General features: G+C 35.7%; 1 protein-coding gene across 1 annotated transcript; it reads right to left on the bottom strand.

Annotated features, from left to right (window-relative positions):
• Positions 1 to 3,238: 3,238 nt before the first annotated feature.
• LOC117178944 (pectin lyase-like) lies at positions 3,239 to 5,176 on the bottom strand. Its single transcript, XM_033370522.1, has 2 exons — positions 5,075 to 5,176; positions 3,239 to 4,279 (listed from the first exon to the last, which is right to left on the bottom strand). Exons 1-2 carry the CDS (start codon positions 5,099 to 5,101, stop codon positions 3,302 to 3,304), a joined length of 1,005 nt encoding a protein of 334 aa, XP_033226413.1. The 5' UTR covers positions 5,102 to 5,176; the 3' UTR covers positions 3,239 to 3,301.
• Between the last annotated feature and the right edge of the window lie 7,640 nt (positions 5,177 to 12,816).

Raw genomic sequence — 12,816 nt, 5'->3', positions numbered from 1 at the left:
GTGATTACTAACCTCGCTTCTCTCGGTCAGTAAACGCACCCTCGGAAAAAATCTTCTCGATCGCACAGTAAATCCACCCGCAGTAAAAATCTGCTCCTTTTGCCCCTTGCTGCATAATGCACTATTTTTCGTTTTTGTTGCACAATACGGAAGGGATACTATCTGGATACTATGTATAATAGGGTGGCCCAAAAAATCACATTTGACAAATTTTAGCGGGCTTGCTCGCCAAATCGTTCTCACAGGCAAATAAATTTATGCCCATTTTTTTATTTAAAAAAAAAATGTTTAGAACCCAATCTGAGGTTTCAAAGTTTCCTGATTTAAAGTAGATAAGTCCTAACACCAGCCAGAGGTTCAAACTCCATAAGACATAAAAATGGCCGGAGCGAGTTTTAAAAATATTTTTTTTCGAAAATAAAAAAAGGCATACATTCATTTGCCCAGGAGAATGATTCGGCCAACAAGCCCGTTTAAAATTGGTCAAATGTGATTTTTTGGGCCACTCTAATGTATAAGGGTACTCTTTAGCGTATACTTTCCGTTAATTAAAGAAATTAAAGAAATTGCTTTTCAATCTTAAAAGCGAAGCTATATTATGATTTTTTACTTAATTTTGTATAAATTAATTATGTTTAGTCAAAATCCTATCTAAACAATTATTTGCAGTCATTTGCAGTCCATCAAGTGGTAAAGCCTTATAGATTTTGACGTCATTGACCGAGCGTCACGTAATATCAGAATACTCAATATCACAAAAAAGATGTCGCCACCGCCGCTACCGCTGTTTCATGAATTTCGAAAAGGTGCACATTTCATTTATTGTATTATATTTGATTTCAATTCAGTCCATTTAAGAAAGATTACTCTATTTTTTCCGAATATTGGATTAAATGGAATTTAAAAAATAGTAGGGTCTACACGGAAAAAAATAAATGTTCAAACGTAACATCTAGATGTTCAGGGTTAACATATCTTAAAAAGTGAGATGTTACTCTCTCACATCCAAAATGTGCAACAGAAATACTTGAGATATTACATGTATGGTTATGTTAAATAACGGCTGTAAACATTTAAGAAGTTTACCTTATTTATGATCATTTAAGGAATTTATTAACAACTTATTTGTGAATTTAAAATTAGACTTTAATGTTCGTACACGAAAGAAAAACGGACAGAGGATATGAAATGTGGATCAGATGATATATTCAGTCCCTGTCGAACCTTTCGCGCTCTCCCGAGGAGAGAATAGGTACGACGTAGTACGCTTGTAGCATCTGTAGCGTCAACATATCAATAAAGTGACTTCTTACTTTGAAGCACCGTCTCAACTAATTCCGGAACTTCAACCCAAAATTCAGTCAGGTTGATGTTATGTTCAATATTTTTAATTCAAAATAGAAACGGGGGTGAGTAATCGGAGAACGAATGATCTTTAATCTGAATTTAAAATTCGATCTATTTTCTGTTACTTAAACTCAAATTTTATTTTAAATTTATGAACATGTTTTCAAATGTGTTCAGTAAATAAACCTGAAACTTGAGATCATTGTTCCCTCATTTAGACAGAAAAAAATCGTTATCCAATTTTATTTAAGGATAGCTAATTTGGATTCTTTGGAAATGTTCCAAAATTGTAATATTCCATAATTGTAACATTGAAAATATATAGCTGTCAAATATAGTCCTCAAATTCCAATGCGCGATGTGCATCTGCTCGGACGGTTTTAACATCTAAATGGTGTTTCAATTTAACATAAAAATATGTTAACGCCTAACATCTCAAAAAGATAGTCAATGTTTGGTATGAATATCTGCACGTTAGGTGTTTTAATCATACACTTTGAACATCAACATTTAAACATCCATTTTTCTTCGTATATCTATAAGTCCGGACACAAGCGACGCCCCTGTCCCTTCACCAGCTCCGCCTTCCTATTTTTAGGTCTGTACGTTCAGACTCTGCCTTAAAAATGGACTCATGATTAAGATGCCTCATCTTCATGTATCCCACAACTCGAAACAGGCCCTCTGGCAACGCCATTTTGGCCCCCCTCCCAATCCTTTTTTTTAACTCTAATAAGTACTAATTCTGCATGTTTATTCAACGAAAAATTTTAAAGTGCTAAAGAAATTTGTCCTAATTGTTCCTAATCTTAGAGTGATTATTAGGTTAAAGATTCATATTGTTAAAAAATTAGTTGGTGAGCTATGGGCCTGGCGTGGTCCCGGGCCCTCAGCGTAGAGCCAGACGAGCCACTCTTTTTTGGGGGCCATGCTTACCTTAATTTATAAAAAAAGCCTTTACTGGTCAAAGGAGCACACAGTGCTCAGAAGGGCGAGGCGTCCCTAGTATAATATTGTAAATATAAAACACTTCTATTTTTTGGAGATTGAACAAAAAGTTTTTAGAGGCGTAGCTCGACCCGGATAGTACCTTACACCTTGTTTGATCCAATTTTCACTGTCAAGAACTAGCGTTAACAGCTACTTTCTGGTTATGTTTTGAGGATGCCCGCGGAGCATTTCAAGCTGGAAAAAAAATGATCGGTCGTAACCTTAAAAAGAATTTCGGTATTTTTTACAAATTTCTGAGTATTCAGATCTTATTTTTAAAATAAAAATTTAAGAAATTAAGTTCATAAAATTTCCATTTTAATTATTATAAAAATATGCTAAAAAATTAAATAGAAATATTAATTGGGGTTCTTAGTCAGTTTTCAACGAATTTTTTTAATCTTAGGCTTTAATCCCACTATACTACCCCACGCAAGATGTGGTGTGATATAAAATCGTAACCTAATTAAAAATTTTTTTTTATTAAATTTAAAAAATTAGGAAAATCGTTTTTAACCAATTAACTCGAGTCTTTATGGTTATTAAAAATTATTCTAAAAGTTCAAAAATAATGGGAATAACTAGTCAATACAGTATTATACAGAGAACAAGTAAATGTTTTTATTGAAAGTTTTGCATTCAATCAACTAAAAATAGGCTTTGTGAATTCCATGTTACCGGATGACATTGAATTGATGTACGTTTTTGTCTGAGATTTCTAAATGGGGTGAATTATTTCAAATTAAATTTAGTTTTCATTAATTCTAAAAAACTGTATTAACAATAATATGCGGAGTTTTCTTTTGAATGATATAATGCCATCAATTTAAAGAAATATAGTTGGAGACATAAAGTCAGGATATTAAAAAAATTATTCCCACAATAATTCACAGTATTATTTAAGAAGTTGTGTTTTCCTTCCAACCTTTTCTTCTTCAAAAAAAAAATTGAACATTATTCGTACTTAATAACATTTTTTGTGATCAGGAACGAAGTGTAATTTTTGGCTTTGAGCGCCCGAAAATTGTGTACAAAAATCTCGACTGTAATCTGGCGTTTTTACACTGTAGTGATAGTCCGAAGATGGACGCCACTTATCGACCTTTGAATTTTGTCTGAGCGGCATATTTATACTTCCGGCATCCTTAAAGAAACCAGTACCCTTATCATCAAGTACATCTTTTGAAGCTTCGGTAAAATAGTTATTTTCTGAGAAAATTTTACATTGAGTTCCAATAGTAAATCCTAACCGGCAATTGTTGATATAGTTGTTGTAAACGTGGAACTTTCCAAAACGCATCAAACCTGGCGCACGTGCATTAATATTTTCAAAATAGTTGAACATGATAGTCAGTCGAGGATAATTATTGTTCATAGCTATATCAGCTGGATCATCTGATGGATAACCAAGTATCAAACCATAAAAATGATTAACAAACTTACAATAGCTAATTGTCACAAAATTAACAGTTGAAACTTTAAGTAGTTTTCCTAAATCTTTCTCGTTTACATTTTTTCCGTCAAATGTACAATGGTCTATCCAATAACGCTCACCATGATCTAAAATTAATTGAGTGTCACTATTGTCAATGTTTTCCACATTGTGTAGGAAAATCAGATTTTGGAATATAATGTTGCTTGATTTGCTGGGTGTTGTTTCAAAATAAACGTTATTGATAATGTTTGCTTTCCAAGAACCAATTATAGATTTATTAGCCCCCAGTAAAAGTCGAACTTTTTTAGGTGAATGAATATTCGTTGTTATGAGTAAAGTTTGTGATGCTGGGTTGCTGATATGTTGCTTCAAGTCCTCCAGATTATTGACGTAAATTACTGGTCCTGTCGAGCCACCAGTAGTGCGCCCTTTCTGTGCAAAGCCTGACATGCCGCGTAATTTTGTATTTGGATAGTAATCCACTGCAGCAACAGCAGCAAAAAATGCCTGCAGAAACAATTATGAAAACATTAATAATGATAATTCAGTAAGGATTATCTAAAGTCTTACGATAATGGATTTTGTATAAGAATAATTTCTACTTCTCAATGAATCGCTAAAAATCGAAATATCTAAATTTCATTAGTTGAGTCATTTATTCAATTGTAGCTGTTAAGATATTCAGAGTACTATGTGCTCAATGCTGAATGCTAAAATTTAATTTTTTTATTTAATCAATTTTTATTTTACAGTTAAATTTGAAATGGTTGAATTTTGTTTTGATAAAATTTGCCAATTATTAATTTCATACAAATTATATTAACGTAATTCGAGTTTAAGGGCTTGAGCTTACATTATCTTCTTTACAATTTCTGACTTTTAAATGCATTATGTTTACTTTTCTGAAATGTTCTTAAAAGCCAACTTAGTGACAAATGGGCTAGAAAATTTTATTTTTTTTTACATTTTTACAATTGCTCATAGGATTTATGACCCAAGAAATTAAAAATATTTTGTAAGTTCTAATAAATTTTTTTGCACAAATGTACCTGATTTAGCCAGTAATTTTTAGTAGGGCTTTTGTTGGATCTCAATTAGATATTGTTTAAATAATTGTTTAAATGATGAAAATACTGTAAATTCCTTATAATTTGCAATAGAAAATAGCACCACGCATATACATGATCAAAAATATTTTCTTATGATACATTTTATGGGAATAATGATAAAATAGTACACAATAAATACGCATAAAATTGGCGAATGTTATAAATAGAAGATATTATTGTTAAATAATCTTACCAAAATTAATAAAAATGCAATCTGCATTTTCGTAATTGAGCACGTAGAATATATGTAACACGTAAGACGTGGAACAGGGAATAAGAATAATATATTCACGAATCGTCAATTGTCGACTTTTCACTATGCTGATGAAATTGTATTTAAAAAATTCGTAATCTCTGCTGAAGTCGTAAGTTGGATAATTGAAGACACGGACAAGACAATGTTTTATCAACACAAATATTTCTGTATGAGACTAGATTTATACTATGATAAGAGATTTATGTTGATTAGTTTTCTCTTCTATGTGTTGTATCTGTGATTGAACAAATAAAAAGCTAAGCAGATTTTTGTTGATCCAACGTTATCTCTACTGATGCGACAATTGTTATATACACACACACACACACATATGTATATATATATATGACTCTTATATTTAACTGATTTATTTCGAAATATAGTTGAAGCTTAAACAGACATGACGTTGGGTCAATACAACTTTTAATTAATATTATATTGATAGAATGATAAGAAATTTATGCCCAAGCATTTTCTATTCTATGGCGTAGTACATATGTGATTGAACAAACAACAAACTAGATCTTCATTTCGCTCTTTAGACGTTTTTTTTAATCGTGAGAAATTAGTAAAATTGCTTTTAAACAAATAAAATAGAACTTTAAAGTTATGAAAATTATTGTGAAAGTACAAAAATAATAGAAATATCGAATATTTTCTTTTTTGCAATTACCCGGGTAACACAAACTCTGACAATGACATGATTTAAAAGCAACATGGTGGCATTTTGATCATTGCCATGAAAACATTTATTTTGACAGATAATCCTAGAATAAAACTAAAAAACTAGAAATCGGTTAGATAGATGTAATATTAATTGTTTTCTTTTCACAAATATAAAATTACAAATATTAGTATTCATGAAAAGTTGGAGTTTCAATACAAAAAATGGAGTGGATAGACTGCCGGTAATGGCAAAAAACCTTTTTGCCGGTAAAACAACAAATCTCCAGCATACCGAAAAGACATTTTATGCATTTTAGAGTAAAATTACGTGATTTAAGAGTTATGTTGTCATATTTTGGCTTTTACCGCTTTGTATCGAATTTTTATGTATACATCGCACCTTATCGTCGATCAGCGACTAAAGAATTACGATTAACGATTCGTGGGGACGGGATGGCACCCCTGTAACTGGTCACAGAAATAATGTTCGTCAAACCCCATTCTTTTCCCACATATTGTGGGGGCGAAAGGCAGTCCTTGTGCTGGTCACAGAAATAAGGTTGGGCAAACCCTTACCCTATTCTAACCTCTCGTGAGGGCGGAAGCCAACCCTGTATCTTGTCACAGAAATAATTTTATTTAAATCTCTACCCCTTTTCAACGTCTCAGTGGGGGGGGGGGGCCAGAAGGCACCCCTTGGCTGGACTCAGAAATATGGTTGTTCAAGCTCCTACTTTTTCCAACGTCTCGTGGCACTGTGGTCGGAATAGCAGGAAAAGCTGGTCAAAATAAAAAAAAATAAATATTTTTTTGCTCGAAACCAAATACGGTATTCTATAAACAATTATAGTAGCGACCTCCAATTTTTCTTGTTATAAATTTTTAGTAAACCAAAAGTTAATTAAAAAACATGATTTCAAACAAAGTCAAGCTCTGCTCTGCTGTGATTCCTATTGAAATAAAAAGTCAACGAGGTGGTGAATCAACAAAATGAAAATTTGGCTGCTCCTAACTGCTACTTCCGTTTTAAAAACGGTTACAAAATAGTTGTATGCACAAGGTGATTAGGCGCAGTAGGAGCAAAAACTCGTTTTCTTTTGAAAATTTGGAGATTTATTTGAAGTTTTGTTTGAAAAGTGTTCGAAAATTTTGTTTTTCACAATATCGACTTCAAATTGGAATTCCTTGACCCCAAAAGCTCCCTGACGATCACTTTTCATGGACGTAAAGTCAGTTCGATTTCGACAATTTTGACCCCAAATTCCAATTCCTTAACCACGAGAACCCCCTGATGAATACTTTTCACGAGCGTAATGTCAGATATTTCAAATTTGGTTCTCCATTTTGTTCTTAAAATTTTGAACTCAAATTCGAATTCCTTGATCCCAAAAACATAAGGGTACTGAGTTTAGAGAAAGTTTGCTCACAATTTGAATTTTTTACCGACATTTCGGGTGTTTCTGACTACTGTGCGTGGGAGTGGTAAGACACCCCTTTGACTGGTCATAGAAATAATGTTATGTCAAATAACAATTATATTGTAATATTATAATAAAATATGTAATGAAAATGCAATAATGCAATAATGTGCCGACAGAAAAGTTTTTTGCGACTACCGGCAGAGCATCCACTGCCATCTCAAAAACTAAAAATTGAAACTTATACTTTATAGACGATTTAAATTAATTCTTTACTTGAGTTTGAATTATAGTATTGTAGCTTATGGCTGATATTATACGTTGGACAATTTTGAAAAAAACATGCTATACGTACGAGACAAAAAGATTTACTGTTGCAGATTTAAAAGAAGTAAGAGCATAATATGAGCTTCTCATGCACTTTTCAAATGAAAATTTCGAACCGGACAACTTGAATCGCAGGAACGGATCCAAGAACCAATTATAGAATTGTTTGCCCCCAGTAAAAGACGAACTTTTTAGTTGTTTGAATATTCGTTGTTATGATTAAAGTTTGTTGATATTAAGTATTTGCCGTGACGAACCTCCAATAGTACGTCTTTTTTTCAAAGCCCGACAAGCCGTGTAATCTCGTATTCGGATAGTCATACACTGCAGAAACGACGGTAAAAACTTCCGCCAGAAACAGTTACTAAACAGTTTTTAATTATGTAGAATTCAGTAAAGATGATCGAAAACATACCGGGAATGGATTTTGTATAAGAGTAGTTTCCACTTTTCAGTGAATCCTGGAAAATTGAAACATTTGAAATTTAAAATATACAATTTTACGATTTTATTTGTTTTATATCTTCAGTCTTTATTTTACAGTTGAGTTCAAAATAGCTGAAGTTTGTGCGGAATAATTTGCATATGCACAAATCAGTATTTAGCAATCAACTTTTCCTCAAAACTTTCAAAATAGAAAATAGGGACAAAACTAATCGAAAAGTTTCGTTTGAATTTTTTGGAAATTTTGACGAAAGCTCACAGAATTTATGTCCCAAAAAATTAAAAATATGTCCCGTGAAACCAGAAATTTTTCAGGACAGACACTTAATTTTTTATAAAAATAAGAATAATTTTTACTTGCAATAGAAAATAGCATTCCGCATATTTGACCGTCCGCGAAGAAAGGGACCTAATGCGGTAAAGCTGAATTTTACAGGACGGGCGTTTGTAGCAGAGACGCAAGCCAAAATTTGTGTAGGGGGTTGTGTCTACGAAAAGCACCTTCTCCACTTAACAATGCATTTACAGGCGCCAAATTCCGAGAGCTTCGCTTGCATCGGGCCGCTTCGGCTATGTCCAGTAGTGTTGACTGGTGAGGCTGGTATTCGCAGGCCTCTCGTTTCGTCTGCGCGTACGCTTATTACGCCTGTTTGTAGCTTAATAATAAGAAAAGCATTTAAGTTATCAAATTCTAATTATTGCAAATGAAAGAGTAACTTAGAAGCTTTCGATTGGCGTAAGAAAATAAAAATCGATTTTTTCTACATTAGGTCCCTTTTTTCCCGGACGGTCACATATATTTAGTTAAACATATTCTTATTTTCATACATATTCTAGGTCCTCAATTTTTGTTCCCCCACAACCAGTCCCAATCATGCTTTGGCCGAGAGAGCATCGCGCGTTCGCCGTCGAGGCATACTTTGGTCATGGCCGCTCTCTTGTCGCGAACCAACGTGCCATTCGAGCGCGCTTTAATATTTCTCCTTGTAGTCCAATCCCTGGCCGGAATTCGATTCTTTCGCGGGTTACTGTATTTCAGGAGACTGGCAGCGTCGTTAAACGCATATTAGGAGCTGTAAGAACGGCCAGAATCCCAAAAAAGGTTGGGATAGTGAGACAGTTATTTTTGCAGTCCCCCCGCCATTCTGCTCGCAAAGATGCGGCCGCTCTAAGGCTTTCTTACCGAACTGTAAGACGAGTCCTGCACAACGAACTCTAATTTCATCCGTACAAACTGGCTGTTGTGCAGGAGATGACTAACCGCGAGTTCGTGGCTCGCCAAACTGAATGTGAAGCTCTCTTTGAAACCCTTTCCTACGACGCGGTAACGTTCTTCAGCGACAAGGCTCACTTTCACCTTTTCGGCTGTGTCAAAAAACAGAATATGCGCTACTGAAGTGCTGAAAATCCACGCCAACTTCGCCATTGTCAGCGTGTTAACGTTTGGTGCGCAATTTCGTCCGTCGGGATCATTGGTCCTTTTTTTAGAGGTAAACGAGCGCGCTGTCACGCTGAATGCAGCTCGATACAGGGAGATGATTGAAGAATTTTTCCTTCCACATCTGACAGAAATGGACATCGGGGATGTCTGGTTTCAACAAGACGGAGCCACGGCCCACACAGCATTGGTCTCGATAGGATTGTTGAGGGAACACTGTCCTGGCCGCCTCATCTCTCTCAGAGGCGATCTCGCTTGGCCAGCGCGCTCTCCAGATTTGGCTCCATGCAACTTCTTCCTGTGGGGTCCTTTGAAGTCTATGGTTTACAACGATCGACCACAGACCCTAGTACACCTGAAGACAAACATTCGGAACGCCATCGGCGAAATACTGATGGACATGCTTCAGAGAGTGGCGCGAAACTTCAGAAATCGATTCAATCAGTGCATAAAATATAGCGGCCGTCGTTTGACAGATATAATTTTCAAAACTCTCATTTTCAATTTTCTCGTTTTTGTACGTATATCATAAATATTATAACTTAATGTAAATATTTTCCCGAAACCTGGATTCGAATTTGGAAACTTGCGAAGCCATATTTACCGAAAACAAAGTTGTGAAAATCTATAATTCAAGGATGCTGTTAAATGTGGAAAAAATAAATTGTAATAATTTTTCCCATTTATATATGGATAAAGTATTTATCACTCACATCTTTAACTTAATTTTTGGTTTTAATTAAATATGAACATCTTCATCCTATCTCAATGTTCATTACTTTAAATCCAAGTACATAAATTAAAAATGATAATATTTATCGAGCGAAGTCGTTTGCTAACTGCTTTAGTAAGATTTTCTTACATGATTAACTAGGAAACTGATAATTAATTTAGTGAGGCCTATTATTGGAAGTTAATAAGACTTATTAAGCAGTACTTTTTAACTGAATACTCATTATTCAGATTTAGGTAGTAGATGTCAAATTTTCGGCAAAGGGTACACTTTTGTATATAGTTAAATGTTTCCATTATTACTGCAAATATTAACGGATTTTCATGAATCTTTTTTTCAATTTCTTCAAATTATGCCAATAAACTAATTCTGCTAATTAAAATTGAATCAAGCTATGTCCTCCTGAATTTAGTTTTTTTTAACTGGTCTGCATCTCATAACAATGAAAGGATGATTATTTACGAGCAATTTAATGCGTTCTAGGAAGTCTGCCTCGTGAGTTTTACAAGGATCGATGGAGAGTGCCTCGAGAATCTACACACGGTTACACACTGAGCGTCACTTCAATTTTTCTCTATTGCCCCCTTCAATTTGATTATTGAACGAAATATGAACATTTTATCCAAAAACCGGCTTCGTCCAAGCCGAGAGAGTGATATTTAGATGACTTTTCCCAGAAATCAGACAAAAATATTAAACATTGCGGACAGACTCTTACATTCCTTTCTATAACTCTAATTAATCCCCTCAAGTTGTTCGCACAAAAAAATACGTGTGCAGTATGATGGAAACGGCTCACGTACAAGAGGTACGCTCTAGTACCTTTAGCGGTACGTACTGTTCAGACCGGTCTGCCGGTGCCACTTACCTGCCTGTCGTCACGTCACGGCAGACTGAACCGACTTCGTGGGTCACACACTTTTAATCCACGAACGACCCTCGAAGCTCTTTTAATTTGAAAACTGGCGCAAGATAGGATTCTCTCTATCAGAGCCCTGTCAGCAGTGTCCGAGCGTCAACTAGAAGTATGGCTAACTTTCTATTGAGCACGAGAAAGGGGGTGGAAACTCACAGGAGTGAGAGAAAATACTTGAATTCTGGAATTACATAAAAGTATATTCTAGTCTAGCTTTATTGAAACAGAAATAAAAATTAAAGCGCGAAAAGTAAAGTCGCGAAGAGAATTCACTTAAGGAATCCTCGCGCTGTACGAAATGGCAGCCGGAGGCATCTACGTCATGCTCTTACGACCTCCAGCATCCTTCACATTCTCGTAGCTTGGTTGTATGGAGGAATATGTTCGCCCCAACTACCTGTCGTCGGTTCTTGAGCCGAACGTTTCTTTAACTCACGATCCGCGAAGGAATCTCCGCCAGCCCACTCACTGTCACTCCGAAATTCATTCGCATCACAATTCGGATTTCCACACGCGGATCGGACCCGAGAAAGTGAAGGAATTTAAAAGTGGTAAACAAAAGACCACATATATTGAAGCCACCTCGCTGCTTCTATGGTGTCCCTTGAATCCATTTTTGTTCTTATTTCGATCGTTCATCTTTTTACGTTCCGGTCCAGCCGTCCCTGCTACCGTCCGCGCTGGGGGTACCACAGGAGTCCGGTCACAGTGGTAAACAATAGTAGGGAAGTCGTGACTTCTTGATACCGCTTAAAGAGGCGACTCTTCCCTAGATCGCTTCAAGAGTAGTGTCTCTTCAAGACCTTTTTAATAGCAGTAACTTTTCAAGAAAGCTTGATCCGTAGAGCCGTAAAGTCCTTATGAGCAGTCCATTTCAAAGTACCTTATTCATAACCTCCAATCTTTCTGAATGGTCCTAAGCAGGAATGGCTTTTCTTACAAATACAATCCCCGGGCGAGGTAAATTAAATTAAATTGCCGTTGCCAATCAAATCTAGGTGAAAACCGGGTTAGGCCGTGGATATTGGCACGTGACTTGGCTGCTTCTCGGGAGAAAAACATATCAGAGGAACGACTAGTCACCATTCAGACTCCCTAATACTATTTAGGACATTGTAAGATTCACGAGATTTATTGAACGAATAGAAAAATTTCATTTGTCTTGAAACAAGATTTAGACACCTCCTGGTCCTACAATGCCTAGAAACAGTGTTGTTTCCTTTTTCAAATTGACCCACTTCCGGGAATCAACAACACTGGGTGCCCAGTAGCGCTCATTTATTAATAGATCAGATCAAGTTATAGTGTAGTACCAATTGCAACTCAAAGTCACCAGCGTAATATCGAAGATCAAGGTGAGTCCCCACCTCACTGAAAGGACTTGTCGGTTGTCTCACCTTAAACTCCAGCTGATCTACCTGGGAATCCGCCTGTTTTTCCAGCTCAAAATCCAACTGTGGGTGAAGCAGCTTACTCTCTTGCAGCTAGACTTGCTAATCAAAATGCGAGTTTACCCCGAAACGTCGTTGCAAATCTACCTAGAAATCCAACTGGAAATGCAAAAGCGAACCGAGCAGGTAAATGCGGTTGTTTATCCACAGTGAATTCTCTACCATTTGAATCAGTTAATAATATCCGAACTTTATCAGAAAACGCTGGAGCTCAATTGGGCTCAATACCTGGGCAGCGGGATCAATCATAGCTAGTCAATATCTATTTTAATCTTCAAGCATTGCT

The sequence above is a fragment of the Belonocnema kinseyi genome, chromosome 8 (genome assembly GCF_010883055.1).
Source record: "Belonocnema kinseyi isolate 2016_QV_RU_SX_M_011 chromosome 8, B_treatae_v1, whole genome shotgun sequence".
NCBI classification, from domain to species: Eukaryota; Metazoa; Arthropoda; class Insecta; order Hymenoptera; family Cynipidae; genus Belonocnema; species Belonocnema kinseyi.
Note: the sequence above shows the minus strand (reverse complement) of the source record. Positions and strands in the feature narration are given on the sequence as shown.